General features: G+C 43.3%; 3 protein-coding genes across 5 annotated transcripts; 2 read left to right on the plus strand and 1 right to left on the minus strand.

The window, feature by feature from the left end:
* Window positions 1–1,010: 1,010 nt before the first annotated feature.
* Window positions 1,011–5,790, minus strand: crkl (v-crk avian sarcoma virus CT10 oncogene homolog-like). Its single transcript, XM_076979497.1, has 3 exons — window positions 4,546–5,790; window positions 3,320–3,791; window positions 1,011–1,614 (listed from the first exon to the last, which is right to left on the minus strand). Exons 1-3 carry the CDS (start codon window positions 4,854–4,856, stop codon window positions 1,480–1,482), a joined length of 918 nt encoding a protein of 305 aa, XP_076835612.1. The 5' UTR covers window positions 4,857–5,790; the 3' UTR covers window positions 1,011–1,479.
* A 1,443-nt stretch (window positions 5,791–7,233) lies between these two features.
* LOC143482283 (E3 SUMO-protein ligase ZBED1-like) lies at window positions 7,234–14,310 on the plus strand. Its single transcript, XM_076980614.1, has 8 exons — window positions 7,234–7,393; window positions 8,034–8,121; window positions 8,213–8,264; window positions 8,349–8,372; window positions 8,496–8,651; window positions 8,764–8,918; window positions 10,094–10,751; window positions 12,258–14,310. Exons 1-8 carry the CDS (start codon window positions 7,329–7,331, stop codon window positions 13,280–13,282), a joined length of 2,223 nt encoding a protein of 740 aa, XP_076836729.1. The 5' UTR covers window positions 7,234–7,328; the 3' UTR covers window positions 13,283–14,310.
* A 651-nt stretch (window positions 14,311–14,961) lies between these two features.
* med15 (mediator complex subunit 15) lies at window positions 14,962–22,504 on the plus strand. 3 transcript variants are annotated; one of them, XM_076980607.1, is made up of 18 exons: window positions 14,962–15,339; window positions 16,001–16,088; window positions 16,180–16,231; window positions 16,316–16,339; window positions 16,463–16,618; window positions 16,731–17,074; window positions 17,242–17,811; window positions 18,052–18,156; window positions 19,549–19,656; window positions 20,244–20,362; window positions 20,477–20,610; window positions 20,771–20,905; window positions 20,987–21,050; window positions 21,134–21,200; window positions 21,385–21,545; window positions 21,681–21,847; window positions 21,942–22,040; window positions 22,317–22,504. In XM_076980607.1, the coding sequence occupies exons 1-18, from the start codon at window positions 15,275–15,277 to the stop codon at window positions 22,448–22,450; spliced, it is 2,592 nt and encodes an 863-aa protein (XP_076836722.1). In that variant the 5' UTR covers window positions 14,962–15,274; the 3' UTR covers window positions 22,451–22,504. The 3 variants fall into 3 exon arrangements, with proteins under 3 accessions (XP_076836722.1, XP_076836723.1, XP_076836721.1); XM_076980606.1 differs by having other exon boundaries at window positions 14,987–15,339; window positions 22,314–22,504; XM_076980608.1 differs by lacking the exon at window positions 19,549–19,656 and having other exon boundaries at window positions 14,984–15,339; window positions 22,314–22,504.
* Window positions 22,505–22,625: the final 121 nt, after the last annotated feature.

The following is a 22,625-nucleotide window of genomic DNA, read 5'->3' on the forward strand; positions in this document are numbered from 1 at the left end:
CAATAGGCTTCAGAGGGAAGAAACCTCTTGGTCAGGAGGTCATGCACACAGGCCACCAGCAGGCGTTTTGTCCCTTTTTTAGAAAATTACCCTCAGTTTATTTTAAACACGCAGTAAATGCTTGATTCAGTGGCTGGCTGGCAAAAAATAAAATAAAATCCAGGGATATTACACTGAAATCAAAATTTTACAAATGAAAGGACATAGATTATGTTCACAATATTTTTGCAGAGAACTGTTCATGTGCAATATCAGCCGATAAAGCAGGTGACACTAAACTGACACTGGGTGAAGTGTGTGTGTGTGTGTGTGTGTGTGTATGGGGGTGCGTGTGTGTTTGTTGGGGGTTTGGGTACAAGGCAGAAAGCAGTGTTTATCAAACAATCTTCAAATGGTTGCATATACTACAGTCATGATTGCTTGTGCGAATGTTCCTGCTTACATGAAAGGCATAGATTAGGTAGAGAATTGTCCTAATAGTCCAAGCTAGGTAGAGAAATTTGTCCTAATATTCCAAACCTACTCCCAAATCCCCCAAGCTAGCATGACTGCATTCAAGAAACTTCTCTAAGCCCTTCACCAATCTAATGTTAAAGCCTCCATGCCACAACCATCAAATCACACTACCTCTGATATTTACAGATTCCGTGTTATTATGGCACAAACGAAAAAAAGGCTACAACTGTAGACTAGTTTCACACACACTGCTTCTCAGGGAACAAAAGAACCACTGAAGTAGGCAACTAGACTGTTTCTGGCGCGCACACACACACACACGTTACAGAATTAACATTTGATGTGGTTGTCTCCACTCAATGTAGCTCCTCCAGGGCTGAGATGTCCCAATCGAGCCTGCTCCCTCCACATGTCCATGTTGCTTTGAGTGCCAGAGACCAGGCAGTCTCCCTATAGTTAGGCTTTTCAAAGGAGGAGACAAAAGGTAGGTGCGTGGTGTGATGGGCCACGCAGGTAAGGGGCTGGCAAGAACACATTTACTACAGAAAGCACGATCTGCTCCTCACTTTAAAGAACTTTTAATTCCCTTTTTTTAAATTGTCATGTTCTCTCAAGTGTTTGGCTTGCAAATAATCAAAGCTTTAAAAAAAAAACTAAAACATCTCAATGGATAAAAAAAAAAGAAAAGGAGAAAAAAAAGTAAAATGGAGGGAGGAAAAAGACAAGAAACACTAGGCATCACAGAGAGCCACAGCACTCGGACCTCATCTTGGCACACGGACAAACGGCCAACGGCGTGGAAATAACAGGACATTTAGGGCAGACAAAAATACCGATTTGCCTGTGACCAGGGAAAGGGAGTAGAGAACCGTTTGAGTTTGGAGCTGTAAACAGTCAGAAGCCGCGCAAATGGTTTGCTGGAGAGATGCTGTGGCAGGGCCTCAAGCAGGCGAGCACAAACCCCGTGGTGCAGACGTGGGTAAGCCAGCAGGTCGCGTGTGCGCTGACGGAACAAGGCCCAGGTCATTCACTCTCGTCCAGGTTCTGGGAATCCAATATTTTCACGTGGGTGAAGGGAAACAAACCTCTGCGCCCATTCACCTCTCCTTCCCACTGGCCACTGATGTTCATACGAGTCACTGTCACAATATCGCCCACCTGAGGAAACACAAAAAGGGGAAATTACACAAACACGTTTTTTTAAAGAAGATTTAAGAGATCCCTTGATTACTCAAAAGACACATGTAAGAAAGCTTCAAAGACAGGTGCTTCATAGACATAACCAGGAATATGGGAACATTATAGAACAAACTACACTAAGAAAAAGTATAGCAATTTAATACAATGGGATAAAACAACTATATTCTATGGGATGCGAAAATGCAGATGAAAGGTCAAGGTAGAAATGTGCATTCTTTACAAACACTGCTCATCTAAAAAATAGGTAGTGTACAAAATCACTGCACAAAACCATTCAAATATAGATCAGCCCTCATTACTTGGTTTAGCAGATAACCCAGAAGAGACAGCATTCGTGAATAAAACAAACCCAAAAATAGATGTTCCAATTTGAAGCCTCTCTCTTTAGGTCACAAAATGCACTAGGCTGTATCTTTTCTGTACTCTCGGGGAAAAGGCTAATACATATAAAACCTTTTAAAGTGTTGGATCTATATAAACACATACATGGTTTAATTTGCATAAAGAATTTGATGAAAATACACGCTCATTTTAATTAAGTAAATTTTTTTATTTTAATTTTGAATAAAGGGAAATTAAAAGAAATTTAGTCTTCATGAACTGATTCTACTCATGTATCTAATCAGTCAGGTAATACCTTCCTACATTTCAAATCCATGACAAGAATCCTAAAGTGGGGAATGTTGTGTACCACTACACTGTCCGCAAGTGAACACCAACACAAAAGGATGCATCAAAAAAAACATGGTCCACATCACTAAAATAATCACATAAATAGGACTCTTCATGACCAGAAACTAACTTGAGAGCAATACAGACAGCAGCCATAATGACACTTTTTGTAACTTAAATCTCAACTTCCTCATGTCAGCATGAGCAGAAATACATCTTCTCTCTCCCTCTCTGATTACTAAGAGAGAAAACAGAGAGAAGGGTGCTGCAACATGACGGGGTGAATGACTTGAGGAATGGAATTCCACTCAACACACAAGCCAACCAGTCCTAAACTACACCATAGCATCACTATCCAATGACTGCAAAAACCAACTCAGTCTGCCATTATCAGAATGTTTCATTTTAGTTTAGTGAAAATCTGCTAATGCTGCCAACATTAGACTATGCACATACATCAAGTAAAACACATTATTGAACATTTATGTTTTTAATTATTTATATTTAAAAACCTGCTTAAACAAATATTTTCTGAGATTAAGTCAGCACAAAAAAAAAAGCTTTGGCTGATGGGTAACAGTCAAATAGAAACAAGAAGGGAAAAAACTGCAAAAATAGAGAGGCAGCGTGATGACTGAACAGCACAACTAGATATAGCTCATGTTGGATTAGTTCATAGTTCATATTCACATAACACAGACAGCCATTCAACTAAAAGGGCTGGTCCTCCCCAAAGCAGTAAGATTATAATTAATCAGAGTTGAGAAACAACAATTTGTGACCAGTTTTTTTATTATTATTATTTTGTCAACACTGAGTTTGAACTGTGCAAGTGATGTTCAGACATCAGCGTATAAGATCCTATCACCAACTTCCCCTTAGGCAGTAATCACTTCTAGAAGGTAGTTCGAGAACTCTTGAAACTGAATCAGGCATTCATGGATAATTAACACCCAACAAGTACATAAGGATTAGCAGTTAAAGGGTCTACCTCTAGCGCCAAGGCCGTCTTGTCATAAGCACAGGGTACCCGCTTCTGGATGGCTCTGGCCTTAACAGGCCCGTTCTGCATGGATGGCAGTGGGTTGATGACTGCACCAGGCGTACCAGGGGGCAGAGGAGATGGCGTCTGAGGCTGAGCGTAGGCGTGTGCGGGCTCGGGGATGCCGTAGCTGTTGGAGTTGCGGGATCCGTGGCCAGGCTGCCCAGTGTGCGGCAATGGCCTGACCAGCTTCTCTACGTACGGCACAGGAATCATACCAACGCGGCCCTCTTTGCTCTTGGCACTCCACCACTGCTCCTCGGGTTTGTCCAGGATAATCAGGATCTCGCCCTTCTTGAAAGGAAGATCTTCTGCATCACTGCCAGTGAAGTCATAAAGAGTCCGCACATACTCCAAATTCTCATCTCCAGGCCCACCAATTGTGTGAATAGGACCGCTGGTTAGAGCTGTGCTGGGGTACCTGTTGAGACATATGGTATATACGCTCACAAAGACAGACAGGCACCTAGGAATGGAGTCATAAATTCAGTTGTCTTCATAATGCAGGAGATGGGTGGGTGTTGTGTCTAGTGTAAAATCAAAAGTTGTGCTAGTCTTACTAGTACTTTTCAAGTTAATCTACTGCAATTACCTTATATATAAAAGGTAACTATAATAGAGGGCCAGTGGTGGACATAAAACTTGATTGTGCAGAAAAATAAATGTGGCAGCACATCCAATATAACTGTATAATTTGGACATGAATTGCATTTCACCGACCAGAGTCACTGGTCTCATTAACCAGGACTTAAGTGTTTTTAGTCAAAAGCTTGTAGCCTACATGAAGAGCACTTTTCATTTCAGAGACAGTCTCTACATTCATTAGAGCTGCACAGAGCATCAGCATCACATCAAAGTGAAAATGAACGCGCAGATCACACCCATAGCTCTGCTAGTTGTTCCTGATGCGTTTGCTCTGCCGATTAAAACGCAAGACATCCGACACATCGAGCACCTTTAACCACGAGAACTGTAAAGTCTTCGCAAATACACTTTAACTACATCAAAATGGGAATAAGTAGCAAAAAAATCACCCGGGTAATTTTTTGCTAGTGGCAAACGGGGGGGGGGACACACAACATAGTTCATAATGTAAGTCCTTAACAGTTAAAATATTAAAAGGACATGATTATTCATCTCAATTTCCAAAAACAAGCAAGAGAAGACAGTCTTACCTCGGGGCGGGCTCTATCAGGGTGGTCGTGTCCAGGTAATGGATCTTGTAGAACTCCAGCAGCGCGGGCAGGTGCTCAAACTCCTGGTCGCCGATCTTGAACCTCTTGCTCGGCAGAGAGTTGATGATATAATGGGAGACCTTGGAGTTCTCGGACACCGACAGCACGTAGTCCCCGGGACATGTGGACGAGTCCCTGACCAGAAACATGCCGTGCCTCTGCCCCTGTAACCTACCCTGCGTCTCCTGCCTCGACAGCGACCCGAAGTACCAGCTGTTTCGGTCCGACGAGTCGAACCGTGCCGACGACATGGTCTGGGTTGAAATAAATAAAGACTGGGGCTATACTCCAAACTGTGTTTAACACCGCGCCCTGAATCACGAGTCGGGTGTTTGCAACGAAATATTAGTTAAATTTAATAAGATTAAACAACCGAACACGTCGTTAGCTTAGCACAAGAACCGCGACCTGACGTTTCACACGGAGGCTGCGACCGCCACCAACCAGCAACTTTGTTGCATTACGACAACTTGGCCCAACAAACCGATGTTTTCGGATTAAAAATTACAAAAAAGGGCCCACCGTCTACACGTTACCGACACAAAATCAAGAGAATACCCCCATTAAAACTCGAAAAGTTCCCCTTTTCCGTCTCCCTCTTCCGCGAAAGTACGCGGCAGCTAGCCCGCCTAGCCTGCTAGCTAACCCCGGCTAACGAGACAATATGACGCTCCGTCACCCTCACCACGGAGAAACGGTCGCCATCGCCGATAAAGTTAACCGAACCGGGTCTACATCACGACGCCGAACGACACACGGCGGACGACTCCATTAATAAGTCATTATAAAATATTTCACCCACGTAAGGCGAACAAAAAACGAGGTTTAAACGCGTGCGGTGCGGCTCGTTAGCTCGAGGCTCCGCCGACAGACGTGAATGGCGAGCTGTAACAAAAATGGCGGCCTGCAACACGTCCTCACACAAACGAATACACAACTAAGTAGATAATACTTGAAAGTACAGATTTTTTTAGGACCTTGAGAAAATATCCCGTTGCGTGTGCGCGTTTTATCGTCTAACGACGACCAAAAACGCGGTGTGCTTCGTTAAAATGTCTTTTTTTTTCTTCCTGTTGTAGCTTAAGTATTAAGGCGGCTTCGGAAACCTCGTCAACCAACGGGCTGCTAAGGTGGAGAAATGGCGTCTGGAGGGCGGGTCTGCGGATCTCCCTGTCTCCCTGGGTGTCGCTTCAACACGAGGAGGGGGTTAAAAAAGCATCTGATGGAGGGCTTTCTTAAATCAGTGAGCTGTGCTGTAGTGGTTCTGCACGGAGGTCCATCGTGAACGTACACTGAAGTGATCCGTGCCCGAGAGTGAACATTAAAGCTTGCAACTGATACACTTCCAGAACATGTTCACAGGCACAGGTGCCCTGGGGCACATGTTCACATATATAATGTTCCACATTTATATATATATATATATATATATGTGTGTGTGTGTGTGTGTGTGTGTGTGTGTGTGTGGAACACTTCCCTTCCCACTTCCCGCTAACAACCACCTTTTTTGGGAGTCATGGTATCATGGACCCTGTCAGAACATGTAGATCATAAGAACACTTAGTGGCCTCTGAAAAAGCTCATAGCAAAAGCATCACATCCATTCTCTGCTAACAAAACAAAGCAACCTTCTAATTTTTCTAATTAATCAAACTGTGTAGCTTGTATGACAGTAACAATGTTCAGATTTTTGATGATGGAGTCTTTACCAATCCTGCTTTTGGTGTTGTAATATATTTTATGACAGCACTCTCACAAGAATAACAGTCATGAGAAAACTGTGTTTATATGTGATGTATGTACCATTTGTTCCTTCGATCTTTGAGACCAAAAGTGGGATTTCAAAGCAATCATTTGCCCTGACTAAAATAGTGAACTATTAGGAGCAGTAAAGTTACCACACCTTTTCTATGATGTATGTATATGAAAAAATCTCTACGGGGCAGAAGCTGCAGTCGGCAAGTCCTGGCAAGCGTTGCAGAGTCCTGCCTGTTAATAGTTTAGCATTCATTTCAACATGCTTCCACTTCCGTAAATCCTGGATCAGTGGCGCAATACACTGGAAGGAACATATAGAATGTAAAGAAGAATGTAACAATGTAAAAAGAATGTAAGAATGTAAACTAACATCATTCTCTGTACGTCATTTCGTGAACAGATGGCAAAGCGTGTAAGTCGTTCTGAATAAGAGTGTCTGCTAAATGCCCAAAATGTAACTGCAATGCAAAATGTAACATTACACAGCAAAGAATAATTACAGAAGGCACAGTTTTATATTTATCTTATTCATTTGATTGCATACATTTATTCTTAATAATATGCTAATGTGGGTAGTTGTGTTTAAGTTCTTTTTTAATCTAACTTAATTTTTATCTAACTTAATGTGTGATTTAATAAAGACTCTGATAATTAATTTGCTCTCTTTCCATCTATTCATCCAAGTGATCTAAAGAGGCCCAATCATATGTGCCAGGATAAACGATTTTTATCTACACCTTTGCTTACTTGATATTTGAACACATTTGTGGTGTATACAAACATACAATTTTAAGTTCTGATTTTGCAATACAACCCATATGACACTGGACACAGCCTGTGATGGAGAGCTCTGGAAAGAGTCAGTGAGCCAGCTAACTTTACTTCGCCACAGAGGTGGACATTCCAGGTTCAGGAAGTAAAAGTCCTCACCATCATTGTACACCGCTTGAGATACAGTGTCTGCTATGGAGGTCCCGCCTTATAATGACTGGCCTAGTTCAGGATTTCGACAGAAAGTGGTGGCACAAATGTAAGTGTTTATTTAGACACAACTGGACAGTCCAGTGGTGTACGTTAGTTTAGTCAGTGGGTCATCTAGCTGGATAACTAATATCGATAGCACATCGGTATTAGCGGAACTGCTAACCAAACAGGATTTGGTCTTTACAAAATATAAACGGATAACGTATCTGTTAATCTATTAGACAGCCGACCTAGCTAAATAATAAACTTATTTCAGATTTCAGACAGTTAGATGTTAAGAGAAAATGCTAAGCGAGGTGCTATCATCCGCAGAGTTCCGTGTAGTTCGCTCACCAGAGCTTAGCTAACTACATGTCTTTGGGCCAGGGCAGGTCTGCCTAAATTACAGGATATCTTACATAATATCTACGTTTCTAGAGCATTAACTGTGTACAGAGAGAGAGAGAGAGAGAGCTGTTTAGGAACTGAAGCTCTTCAACAAAGTAAAGAAGTGGGAGTCTTGACTAGGCCCGTGTATTAAACAGGTCGTAGGTGAAGTGCCTCAGCTAACTTGATGTAACTCGCTTCATTAAATACATTGTATGTTACTATCTACATGTGGCTTTAGGCATTTAATTTGTTCATCATTTTATTCGAGTTTACGTGACATGTTTAGAGTACGGCTTGACACAGCTGTTTTATTGCAGCGAAGAAGCCATGAGGAAGGCTGGAACAGCACATAACAAGTCCAGCAATGACATGGAGACTCATGTTTTTACCAAGGCTAAGACAAGGGTGAGTTGGCTGACACCTTTGTTACCACACGTGTAATGTAGTGCGTTTCTAAACATTTAGTGATGGGTTTGAAATGACTGTGTTTGTATAGGAGGAGTACCTGTCCCTTGTTGCAAGGCTGATCATTCATTTTAGAGATATCCGTATGTACTGTTTTCATCTTGGTAATCAAACTGCCTGTATTTGTACTTAAATGAGCAATAATCGAATGTTGAATATTTTTTCAGATAAAAAAGCACAAGGGGGACCTGGTGAGTTAAAAAACCGTCAGTGAACTTTGACGGGGTATAAAAGGAAGTTAAAATCTGTGCAACATGAAGTGCAAATTAGGTAGTAAAATGTATTTTATTTATTCTCCTATCTGCCCATATCAGATCCAATGAATGCTCTCCAGACTCTAACAAGTGTAGGTGGTGGTGGTCCTGGTCCTGTTGGCATGGGCCCTCGTCCTGGAGCCCCTATGGGGGCCATTGGGCAGATGCCAATGGGACCACACGTCATGCAGGGAGTGGCAGGAAACCAGCAGGGTGGTAAGTTAACCTCTGCTGGCATGTGCAGATGTATTTTAATCAAACCCACCAAGAAGCAGGTTGTTTTTTTGTGCTTGAAGAGCTTCTTCCAATCACGTGCACTTTGTGATAGGGGGGCCGGCGGGTCAGATGCAGATGCAGATGTCGCAACAGCCACAACCGCAGCAATCCATGCAGTTCCAGCAGTTCCCACAGCAGCAGCAGGGCAACATGCAGGCGCAGGCTCCCACGGCCATGCAGCAGAGCGTCAACCAACGGGCTGCTAAGGTGGAGAAATGGCGTCTGGAGGGCGGGCCTGCGGATCTCCCTGTCTCCCTGGGTGTTGCTTCAAGATGAGGAGGGGGTTAAAAAAGCATCTGATGGAGGGCTTTCTTAAATCAGTGAGCTGTGCTGTAGTGGTTCTGCACGGAGGTCCATCGTGAACGTACACTGAAGTGATCCGTGCCCGAGAGTGAACATTAAAGCTTGCAACTGATACACTTCCAGAACATGTTCACAGGCACAGGTGCCCTGGGGCACATGTTCACATATATAATGTTCCACATTTATTTATATATATATATATATATATATATATATATATATATATATATATATATATATATATATATATATATATATATATATGGAACACTTCCCGCTAACAACCACCATGTTGGGAGTCATGGTATCATGGACTCTGTCAGAACATGTAGATCAGAACACTTGGTGGCCTCTGAAAAAGCTCATGGCAAAAGCATCACATCCATTCTCTGCTGACAAAGCAAAACAACCTTCTAATTTTTCTAATTAATCCAATTGTGTAGCTTGTATGACAGTAACAATGTTCAGGTTTTTGATGATGGAGTCTTTACCAATCCTGTTTTTGGGGTTGTAATAGGACTGGGCGATATATCGAGATTTTGAGAAATATCGATATATTTTCATACGAGATATAAGATGAGACAATATCGTTTATATCGATATAGTCTATGTCGCGTTAGTTACACGTGTAAATTCCAATGTTCATTTACAGTGATGTCTGCCATTCATGACACATAACGTGAACTAATTCACGTTCAAGTTCTTTATTTAAAAATGTGTTGCGTTCAGTTCAACGTTCACGAAACAATGAGCGTGTCCAATTTACTTGAGTTTCTTTTTTAACAACGTCCGCCCTGCCCCGCCTCTCTTCCTCGCGCAACTCACCCCGCCCCCCCCCCCCCCCCCCCCTCCCCCAACACACACATGCACACACACGCAGCATAGAGACAGATAAAGACACGAAAGTTGATAATGAAGTACTGGTTAGTAAAACGAGAAACAATGGCTCAATTATTTGGAGATGGTTTGTGTTCAGAGTGTCAGATGAGCAGCAGAACAACGTTTTCTGCAGAGAATGCTGAAAACAAGTCCCAACAAAAGGTTCGAGCACTACTAATCTTTTCCATCATTTCCAACAGCACCATAAAGTGCAGTATGAAGAGTGTGTGAAACTGCGCGCTGCAGCCCCGACCGTGAAGCCTTCTCGGCCACCTGCCCCAAAACAAACGACGTTACAAAACTCATTTACATGTGCAGTGCCTTATGAGAAAAAAAGTGAGAAATGGGGTGACATTACTAAAGCAGTGGCATATCATATCGCCAAAGACATGGTGCCTATCTCAACTGTGGAACAAAAAGGCTTTGTGCAACTGATAAAAACCCTTGACCAAAGATACCAGTTACCTAGTCGGAATTATTTTGCGAGAGAAGTACTGCCAAAGATGTACACTGAAGTTGGAGAGAGTCTCGCCGGCCAACTCGCCAAAGTGCCTCACTTCGCACTGACCACCGATATGTGGTCCAGCAGGACCTGCGAGCCATACATGAGTGTGACAGTACATTTCATGGAAGACTGGGAACTGAAAAGTGCCTGTCTCCAGACCAGCTACTTTCCTCAGGACCATACTGGAGAGCATATAGCAGAAGCCCTGCAAGATGCCCTCACAAGCTGGAAGCTCAACTCGATGGGACTGGTTGCTATAACTACTGACAATGGGGCTAATGTGGTCAGGGCGGTGCAACTGAACAAGTGGATGAGAATGCAGTGTTTTGGTCACAGACTTCATCTGGCCATTGGTGAGTGCAATTTTCAATCAGTTGATTTTAATTAAGAAAACAATATGCAAGGATGGATGGATACTGTCAAGTATAAAGTTTATATAATCACTTACAGAGCTAAATACATCTACTGACTAGGGATGTCCCGATCCAGCTTTTTGAACTTCCGATCCGATACCGATATTTATTTGCACTTCCAATCCGATACCGATATCGGCCGATACCGGCTTATCCGAGCATGTAGTTACGAGCAGTTATTTAGCCAACTTACTTTGTTGTCAAACTCATGTTGAAAAGCGTTTTACTCTTGATAACAAGTAGCCAGCTGAATTAGGTGTGTTTGAATAATACACAATGGTTGGTAAGGAGAAACTGACCTGTTTATTTAGCAATTAATAAACTCAAAATAGACAAAATATTAAATAACAAACAGAAATAGCATCAGTAAACCAAGGATTAAAAAGCCACAAGTGCAAATAATATTGTAAATTTTATATATATAAAAAAAAACACACAACCTGAGTGGAAAATAGTCTATTATTAACATTAACATCCATCAGTGCTCTTGAACAAGTGTAAACCAAAGCTTAAAAAAAAATCCGTGCACATATCGTAAACTAATTAAAAGCAAAATGCCTTCTACTCCACACTTTGCTGCTCCATCCCCATCTATACACTCCCTTCAATTCAAACGTTTCTGCCAGTGTTAGTTGTGTAGGACCTTTCTTTTTGTCTTCGGTTTTCATTAGAAACTCGTCATGTTGTTTATGGTGGTATTTCGCTAAATGCTTGATTAGATTGGTGGTATTAAAAGTTCTTACAGCTTTACCACAATGCTTGACTTTACTGTGGCATATGTTGCACTCTACCTCTTCGTCTTTGTCATCCTTTAAGGTAAAATAATCCCACACAACTGACCGATAACTTCAAATTTACACTGCGGTCTACGCTTGTGTGCTGAAGGTGTGCTGGAAAATGCGGACCGGATTTTACTCTCACTAGCAAAAACTGGAATGGATTATCTAAATGGGTGCGCAGGAAAACCGGGATCGGACTTGAAAAAACTGGATCGGGAGTCCGATACCGATACGCATTTTTTGCTAATATCGGCGGCCGATCCGATCCAAATATCGGATCGGGACAACCCTACTACTGACCACAAGATAATTTATTTTTATAAGTGATAGCTGGCTTATACATCTGCTACTTATGAAACTGAAACTAAATAAAATGTGAATTTGCTTATATTGACATTGAATGAGGACCCCAGCTGAAAAAAAGACAGATGCATTTTAAATACATAAGTTTGTGATTGAAAACATCTAAAAATATGCATGTTTCAGTCATTTGCTCATGACTTTACCAAGATAGTTGATCTAAAACCATTTTGGGTTACATTTTAAACAATACTGTTTTCAAATGTAGTTTAATCTTACACATCCTTACTAAACAGATGAACGTTTGCCTTTGCATGCTTTGCCTTTTTATATAAAAATGAAAGTGTTTTTATTTTGTATGATATAGGACATGGTATGGATGATGCTCGTATCACCCGGGCCATTTCTCTGTGCAAGAAGGTTGTTAGCTGCTTCTCCTACAGCTGGAAGAAGAGAAGAGACCTGGCTGAAGTGCAAATGCAGCTGGGTCTTCCAAGTCACCAGCTCATCACAGAGACCACCACTCGCTGGGGATCAAGGCTGTTAATGATAGAGAGGGTTCTGGAGCAGGAAAGAGCACTTTCTAAAGTCCTGTCTGCTGACATAAAAACCAGGCCTCTTGTTCTTACCCGGCAGGACATAGAGGTCCTGGAGGCAGTCCAGAAAGCTCTGAAACCCCTTCAGGACTTCACTGATGCTCTTTCAGGAGAAGAGTATGCGACCCTGTCATATGTCAGACCTGTGCTACACCTATTTAACACTAGTCTCCTGGCACCTGGAGAAGAGGAAAGTGAGCTGTGTAAATCCATCAAGACCAGCATTGTGGATTACCTCAACAATAAATATACATCCACCAGTGACTTGTTGGACATTGCTTCATTGGTTGATCCACGGTTCAGGGCCAAATACATCCAGAGTGAGAGAATGGATTCACTAAAACACAAAATCATCTTGGAGGTGGAATCTCTGCTCAGCTATCAGGACAGATGTGTGTCTGAGTTGCCTGCACTAGCTGCTCCCGAGTCTGCAGACCGAGAAGAAGCAGCAATTGCACCCACAGCTAAAAAGAGACGATCACTTGCAAGCTTTTTCCAGCCCAGCCCAGCAACCAGCACTACTTTCACACATAGGGAGGCAATAGAAAGTGAACTTTCTAGCTATCTATTGTCAGTTTGTGTGGAGAGTGATGCCAACCCTCTTAAATGGTGGAAGGAACATGCGGTTACCTATCCAGCACTGAGCTGCCTGGCCAAGAAATATCTTTGTGTGCCAGCCACCAGCTCCCCTTCTGAAAGAATTTTCAGTTGCAGTGGGAACATTGTAACCTGCCACAGGGCATCCTTGAAGCCTGACACTGTTGACAGGCTAGTTTTCCTAGCACAAAATCTATAAGTGTTAGTGTTAATCTTTAGTAGTGTTATTTGAGATTTGCTCAAAAGTTGCACTTTATTGATTTTATTCATTCTATTTACATGTTTTGTTATAAATAAATAATAATAACGAATAAAAGTGCCTGTGTGACATTTGGGACGTAGATTTGACTTATTACTGCCTCTTTGTTATTACCCTTTGGGAAGAAAAAATATCGAGATATATATCATATATCGCCATTCAGCTAAAAAATATCGAGATATTTTTGCTCCATATCGCCCAGCCTTAGGTTGTAATATATTTTATGACAGCACTCTCACAAGAATAACAGGCATGAGAAAACTGTGTTTATATGTGATGTTTGTACCATTTGTTCCTTCGATCTTTGAGACCAAAAGTGGGATTCCAAAGCAATAATTTGCCCTGATTGAAATACTGAACTATTAGGAGCAGTAAAGTTGCCACACCTTTTCTATGATGTATATGAAAAAATCTCTACGGGGCAGAAGCTGCAGTCGGCAAGTCCTGGCAAGCGTTGCAGAGTCCTGCCTGTTAATAGTTTAACATACATTTCAACATGCTTCCAGTTCCTGCATCCTGGATCAGTGGCGCAATACACTGGAAGGAACATATAGAATGTAAAAAGAATGTAAACTAACATTCTCTGAACATCATTTCGTGAACAGATGTCAATGCGCTTTGTAAGTCGCTCTGAATAAGAATGTCTGCTAAATGCCCAAAATGTAATTGCAATGCAAAATGTAACATTACAAAGCAAAGAATAATTACAGAAGGCACAGTTTTATATTTCTTATTCATTTGATTGCATACAATTATTCTTAATAATATGCTAATGTGGGTAGTTGTGTTTAAGTTAAACAGGTCTCTCTTGTAAATGAGACACCAAGTCTCAATTACATTACATTACATTTTTTTTATTTACATGGGACAACCTGTATAAATAAATGTCTGATGAAAAAAAGTTCTTTTTTATCTAACTTAATTTTTATCTAACTTAATGTGTGATTTAATAAAGACTCTGATAATTAATTTGCTCTCTTTCCATCTATCCATCCAAGGGGTCTAAAGAGGCCCAATCATATGTGCAAGGATAAACGATTTTTATCTACACCTTTGCTTACTTGATAGTTGAACACATTTGTGGTGTATACAAACATACAATTTTAAGTTCTGATTTTGCAATACAACCCATTGCGCAAGCGCAATATGACATTGGATACAGCCTGTGATGGAGAGCGCTTGAAGGAGTGAGAGAGCCAGCTAACTTTACTTCGCAACAAAGGTGGACATTCCAGGTTCAGAAAGTAAAAGTCCTCACCAAGACTTTGCTCAGGCTTCCTGGATTGTGATGATTGCACACATTATACCTGGTTGCACTAATTACAAAAATCCAGCAAGCTTGAGTAAAATCCTCAAAAGGAGTTTTACTTTCTGAACCTGGAATCTCCACCTCTACTTTCTGATATACTTTATTAATCATTGTGCAACGAATGAGATAAGATGTCTGGCATGGAGGTTCCATGTCCTGATAATCTCTGTCGGAGTCCAGTAGCCAGTGGGTCATCTGCAGGAATCCATGCAGTTTTCCACAGTTCCAGACGTAGCAGCAGAGCAGTATACAAGCGCAGTTAGTAGATGAAACGTGATTTAATAAAGACCCTGCCAATTCTATCTATATATCCATCCATCTAATCAAGATTTTGTTGCTTCAGAATTCAGACATGGGGCTTAATCATATGTGCAAGGGCCATGGAACATACATTTGCTAAACTTTGTTTTACATCTTTGCTAACTTTGATATTAGAACACATTTGTAGCAAATACCGTACAATTTTAAATTCTGATTTTGCAGTATAACCATTACGCAAACGGAACAGGACATTGAAACATTGGACAGAGCCTGACGGCTGTTCGGAATCGAGCCACCCGTCGTTACTCCCCGACGATAGTCCCCATTAGTCATTGTACACCGCATGAGATACAGTGTCTGCTATGGAGGTCCCGCCTGATAATGACTGGCGGAGTCCAGGATTTCGACAGAAAGTGGTGGCACAAATGTAAGTGTTTATTTAGACACAACTGGACAGTCCAGTGGTGTACGTTAGTTTAGTCAGTGGGTCATCTAGCTGGATAACTATTTATTATGCTAACACTCTAGCTGGGGTTAGCATAGTAGCACATCGGTATTAGCGGAACTGCTAACCAAACAGGATTTGGTCTTTACAAAATATAAACGGATAACGTGTCTGTTAATATATTAGACAGCCGACCTAGCTAAATAATAAACTTATTTCAGATTTCAGACAGCTAGATGTTAAAATGCTAAGCGAGGTGCTATCATCCGCAGAGTTCCGTGTAGTCCGTCCAGCTCACCAGAGCTTAGCTAACTACATGTCTTTGGGCCAGGGCAGGTCTGCCTAAATTACAGGATATCTGACATAATATCTACGTGTCTAGAGCATTAACTGTGTACAGAGAGAGAGAGCTGTTTAGGAACTGAAGCTCTTCAACAAAGTAAAGAAGTGGGAGTCTTAACTAGGCCCGTGTATTAAACAGGTCGTAGGTGAAGTGCCTCATCTAACTTGATGTAACTCGCTTCATTAAATACATTGTATGTTACTATCTACATGTGGCTCTGGGCGTTTAATTTGTTCATCATTTTATTCGAGTTTACGTGAAATGTTTCGAGTACGGCTTGACACAGCTGTTTTATTGCAGCGAAGAAGCCATGAGGAAGGCTGGAACAGCACATAACAAGTCCAGCAATGACATGGAGACTCATGTTTTTACCAAGGCTAAGACAAGGGTGAGTTGGCTGACACCTTTATTACCACACGTGTAATGTAGTGCGTTTCTAAACATTTAGTGATGGGTTTGAAATGACTGTGTTTGTATAGGAGGAGTACCTGTCCCTTGTTGCAAGGCTGATCATTCATTTTAGAGATATCCGTAAGTACTGTTTTCATCTTGGTAATCAAACTGCCTGTATTTGTACTTAAATGAGCAATAATCTAATGTTGAATATTTTTTCAGATAAAAAAGCACAAGGGGGACCAGGTGAGTTAAAAAACCGTCAGTGAACTTTGACGGGGTATAAAAGGAAGTTAAAATCTGTGCAACATGAAGTGCAAATTAGGTAGTAAAATGTATTTTATTTATTCTCCTATCTGCCCATATCAGATCCAATGAATGCTCTCCAGACTCTAACAAGTGTAGGTGGTGGTGGTCCTGGTCCTGTTGGCATGGGCCCTCGTCCTGGAGCCCCTATGGGGGCCATTGGGCAGATGCCAATGGGGCCACACGTCATGCAGGGAGTGGCAGGAAACCAGCAGGGTGGTAAGTTAACCTCTGCTGGCATGTGCAGATGTATTTTAATCAAACCCACCAAGAAGCAGGTTGTTTTTTTGTGCTTGAAGAGCTTCTTCCAATCACGTGCACTTTGTGATAGGGGGGCCGGCGGGTCAGATGCAGATGCAGATGTCGCAACAGCCACAACCGCAGCAATCCATGCAGTTCCAGCAGTTCCCACAGCAGCAGCAGGGCAACATGCAGGCGCAGGCTCCCACGGCCATGCAGCAGAGCGCCCTGCAACAGCAGCACATTCAGGCCCAGCTGAAACTCCGTCAACAACAACAACAACAACAACAGCAGCAACAACAACAGCAACAGCAACAGCAACAACATCATCCCAGTCAAGCACTGCAGCACCAGAACCAGCAACAACAGCAGCAGACCCAGGCACAACAGCAGCAACAACAGGCCCAGGCACAACAACAGCAGCAGCAGAACCAGGTGAGGAAAGGTTACTTGTGTCAAAGAGAAGGGGGCTCTTAGAAGCTTCTTGGGGCTTTGTGTCAGTCTATGCAGTGTTTTGTGGATGAGTCGTGTAGCTTTAGTTTCTGGTTCAGTCAGTGGCGAAATTGAATGTATAGCTGTTCCATGAAATGTGTCTTTTTCAGTTGCACCAATCCAGGTTAGCTCAGCTACAGCATCTGCAGCAACAGCAAGCCCAAGCGCAAGCGCAAGCTCAGGCCCAAGCGCAAGCTCAGGCCCAAGCTCAGGCCCAAGCTCAGGCCCAAGCTCAGGCCCAAGCTCAGGCCCAAGCTCAGGCCCAAGCTCAAGCTCAAGCCCAAGCTCAAGCTCAAGCCCAAGCCCAAGCCCAAGCCCAAGCCCAAGCTCAAGCTCAAGCCCAAGCTCAAGCCCAAGCTCAAGCCCAAGCTCAAGCCCAAGCTCAAGCCCAAGCTCAAGCCCAGGCTCAAGCCCAGGCTCAAGCCCAGGCCCAGGCCCAAGCTCAAGCCCAGGCTCAAGCCCAGGCCCATGCACAGGCCCAGGCTCAGACCATTCAACATTTGCAGCAGCAACAGCAACAACTACAGCAAGCCCAGGCCCAGCCAGGCCAGATGCCCCCCCACTCCCAGCCACAGATCCTCGTCCCCCAGTCTCTAGCCGGACCAATGCCTCCCGGGCAGCATCAGGCAATCAGTTCACTCGGCCAACAACCACAGCACCCACAATTGTCTTTGTTCCAGGTGAACGCTACATTTTATTCTTGTTTAACAGTACTTCCCCATTGCAAAAAGATTTTTTGTCGAACATTAAAGTACATATTGCCACATAGTGACCTCAGAATGCAGAGTTTAGGCATTAGGTTTAGAATACATTAACCTTTATTGGCCAGGTAATACATTTTCTTATATGTTCTTCAATTTACCTGTGTGTGTGTGTGTGTGTGTGTGTGTGCGTGTGTGCGTGTGCGTGCACCTGACCAGGCTAGAGTGTTGCAACAGCAGCATAACCATCAGGCCCAGCAGGCCCAACAGGCGGCGGCTCAGGCCCAACAGGCGGCGGCTCAGGCCCAGCTTGGAGCAGGATCGGTAAGAGCAGTAGAGTCTGGAGTGGGGAAACTTGGATAAGTGAATGAATGAGCCCGGAGTGAAAGCATGACACCAGAGTGAACGTTAAAACTTGATGAATGGTTTCCTTTTGGTTGTTGTTGAAGTTTTTTAATTATCTTATTCAGTAAAAAAATAATGTTTAAAGGAAGGAATGAAAGAAGAGTATTACTGGAGAGATAATTTTTTCTTTAATTTATATCACGATCAGAGTCTGTGCCCTAGTGACAACAGGGACCCATATTTTCCAAAGAATTGGATGGTGTAGTGGATGGAGGGCTTAAGACCGTGAATCTGAGACCCAACACTCCCAGCTGATATCCCAGAAACCGCCATGATTGATTTCTGTCATCAGCAGAATATATGACCTAAGGAAAGAGACCAAAGAGAAGAACCTTCTGGAAAGATGTTTCTTCTGTTAGCCACCTTTCCTTTAACAAGCCTCCCGAAATGCCAAGCGCGCTGAAATGCCTCCCAAAAACATTCACTGTGTGTTCACATTCTAGCTTTGTCATTCCTCGAGAGGGAATGATGACATCCATGTTGCTTTCATGCATTCGTATCGTCCCGTACATGTGTCTCCGGTTTGACCTAAACGCCGCAGAGATGGAAGGTGTAAAACACCAGAAATGCTTGTTGTATATTACAATCTAATTTAGTGGAAGAAAGCAATGCAAACATGCAGAGATTCTCAACGTGTTCATGGCCTAAACAGGGTCCTGTTCTCTCTTGCATTATGCGTGCCATGTTTGTAGCTAACAGGACTGTGTGCTTGCTTCTTCTTTCTCTCCTGCAGCAAGCCTTCACTCGTACATTATCACGAACCAATCTAGTGATACTATATTTATTTTAGCTTTGCTAGACAGTATGCTATTACTGTCATTGTCAGTATGCATATAACATTCCTTTCCCAGTCATTAAAATGCATCTGTATTCGCTAAGACAAAGAGTCTTGAAGGTGTTGAGAAGTTTATATATAGACACATGCATCGCATCTCCTCCCGTTCTGCATGTGTACTGGGAGAGAGCATGCAACACTTGGCTTGCAAACTGAGCAGCATGCAGCAGCACTGATCTGATCTGTCAAGGACTTTTTTTTTTGTGTTTTATACCTTTTGAATGAAGAAAGACACAATAATGTCATGTAGGCATGTCTTTTTATTTATGTATGTATTTATTTTGCATAAATGAATGATTGATTATTATATATATATATATATATATATATATATATAAAAGAGTATGCTGCTTGCAACCCTCATGAAACAGTTCCTGTTATGCATGTGTGCATGTGCTCACTCTCATATCCGCTGATGCACTGCATTTATTGTTTTGCTTGTGACATATCTGTTGTCCCCTCTGTCCTCCTCAAAGATGATGCCCCGTACTGTGATGCAAATTCCACCCCGGCTGCCTCGTACCGCCCCGAACACTGCCATTCCTCAAAACCCTGCTGCCATGGGAGGACAGCAGATGCCACAGGTACTTACCCCAGGGCCGCGTGCTGGCCAGCCAGTCCACGGCCACGTCTGTGGCTTTGGCCCGGAGCCTTTACCACACAGAGGCTGTCCATGAACCAGCCCCCTGTGCCATAGCGGCCATCTGCGTCCCTTTCTGCCCGTCTTCGCCCGACTGGTGCTCACAGCGAGAGCCTTCTGTTAATAGTTACCCACGTGCCCCAGTGGGGAAGGTAGTATAAGAGAATTTCTCCCCTGTTGGACGCTAAGGGGTGATGTATCTGCTTCTGAGCAGAGCATGCACACAGTGAAATGTGTACATCAGCAGGGGTTTGTTTTTGAATAAAATCATACGGTGCAGGTAAGTGGAAATGTGAATCCCAGAGTTGTCCTTATTCAGATGGAGGGGAGCGTAGTCCTCGGATGATAGAAAACATACCTGAACTGTCTAAAGAGCACCAGAATGTGGTGTGTCCCAGGGCTTTAAAAAACAAGAGGGCTGACAGGCTCTGGGTTTCTCTGTGTCTCCACCGCTGCTGTAACTAAGAGGCTGTTGCAGTCACTCGTGCTCCTTGTTCATTCTCCTCGTTTTGGTCTGCACCTTCCTCGTAGGCCCAGCAGATGTCCTCGCCCTCCCCCGTCCAGGTGGGGGGGGCTCAGCCTGCCATGCCTCCTCCGCCCCAGCCACAACCTTCGCCCCAGCCGCCCACCTCGCAGCCCAACTCGGTCAGGTACGTGTCCGGGTGCAGCTCGGGGAAACGAGACCAGGGCGAACCAAGAGGGCGGTGGCTCTCGTATGTCCGCTGATGAGGTGGTGGTGGTGATGAAACGTTTGTCTCCTTCAGCTCTGGACCAGCCCCTTCACCCGGAGGCTTTCAGCCCAGTCCTTCTCCACAGCCGTCCCAGAGCCCGGCCACAGCCCGCACCCCTCAGAACTACCCCCTCCAAGTGCCCTCTCCAGGACCTCTTAATACCCCGGGTACGCTCGCTCGCCCCTGCTCCTTTCATTTAAATTATTGGCATTTAGCAGACACTCTTATCCAAAGTAACATACATCTTTAACACTGACATGTTTTTGATGATCATATTAAATCATTTTACAGCTTAAAGTACACGTGTGTGTGTGTGTGTGTGTGCAGGCAACCCTAGCTCTGTGATGAGTCCAGCAGGTTCTTCCCAGTCAGAGGACCAGCTGTATATGGACAAGCTCAAACAGCTCTCCAAATACATAGAACCCCTGCGAAGGATGATTAATAAAATCGACAAAAATGAAGGTATTTGTTCATTTTTATATTTTCATTGGCATTACTTTATTTGTTCATGTTCAGCATCTTTGTTTTGGTTTTTTTTTACAGACAGGAAGAAGGACCTGAGTAAGATGAAGAGTCTGTTGAACATTCTCACAGATCCCAACACAAGGTAAACACAGTCACGCTTTATACTTCTCTGTTTAGGAGCCGGGTGGGCAGGACTAACCTGTCATTACCTTTACCTTCCACTAGATGTCCCCTTAAAACACTACAGAAATGTGAAATAGCTTTGGAGAAACTCAAGAATGACATGGCAGTGGTGAGTTGTTTGCAGTGATTTATGTGATTTATTTTTCATCCATGGTCAGAATGATCTGTCTAGACACGAAGCTGTGAAATGAGGATCGGTATGCAAATGACGTCCTGTGATTGAACTGAAGGACCGTTTTAATTGGCTGTCCAGATGGTTGTGATCATGTTCACTTCTCTCGTTCCTCCTGCAGCCCACTCCGCCTCCACCCCCAGTGCCTTGCACCAAAAAGCAGTACCTGTGCCAGCCTCTCCTGGACGCTGTCTTGGCCAACATCCGCTCGCCAGTTTTCAACCATTCCCTGTATCGAACGTTTGCTCCTGCTATGACGGCCATTCACGGACCGCCAATCATGTCAGTGGAACTGCTTTTAAGTAGCTCAAAAAAATGCAGCCGCCTCGGATCCTGAATTTGTTAATTTAAACGAATAACGGTATTAGTTATAACAGTAACAATAATCTGTTGATTTACCTCTCGCTTCATATACAGAGGACCCATAATTCCGACTCGTAAGAGGAAGTACGAGGAGGATGATCGTCAGACCATCCCAAACATACTTCAAGGCGAGGTAGCACGTCTCAACTCCAAATTCCTGGTCAACCTGGACCCCTCCTTCTGCAGCAATAATGGGACTGTGCATCTCATCTGCAAATTGGGCGAGTTTGCATATGACATTATGCAAATAACTTATACAAATGTATGCCCTTAATTTGCATAGATTCTGATTTCTGTTCTGTTGTCCTTTTTCAGATGATAAAAATCTTCCCAGCGTTCCTCCTCTTCAACTGAGTATTCCAGCAGACTACCCTGACCAGAGTCCTCAATGGGACAATGATAGTAAGCAGTATGGTAAGATATTGCAGTTTTGTTGTTGTTGATTCGTTTTCAAGGCCCAGGACCACCTGAATAATACAACATCAATCTGCCAAGAATGCTATTAAAGTTAGTAAGAAGTGCATGCTAGTTAATCCCAATTATTATGACATTGTATAACTTGTTTTCAGGGGCCAGTGGATTTCATGCTACCCTGTTATCGTGCAATACCCTAGTTAGTTACCCTGCAGTGAAAGACCAGGCTGAACTGACCAAACAAATAAACACCCCCCTCCCCCTTCTCCCTAGAAGCCAACCCCTTCCTGCAGACGGTGCACAAGACCATGACCTCCAAACTCCTCCAGCTTCCTGACAAGCACTCTGTGACCGCGCTGCTCCACACTTGGGCCCAGAGCGTGCGGCAGACGTGCCTGTCTGCAGCGTAGGGAGAGCCCCTTCCCCACCAGCGCTTCTTTCACACTGTAACTCCAATGTCCTTCCACGACATGTTCACTCATAGCCTTTATATGAGCATGATGAGTGGAATATGTTGCTTTTTTGTTTATATTTGAATCAGTAGAGAATATGTACACATCCGTAAATGATTCGCTTTTTAATTTA

This window comes from Brachyhypopomus gauderio, chromosome 18 (genome assembly GCF_052324685.1).
Source record: "Brachyhypopomus gauderio isolate BG-103 chromosome 18, BGAUD_0.2, whole genome shotgun sequence".
Classification (NCBI taxonomy): domain Eukaryota; kingdom Metazoa; phylum Chordata; class Actinopteri; order Gymnotiformes; family Hypopomidae; genus Brachyhypopomus; species Brachyhypopomus gauderio.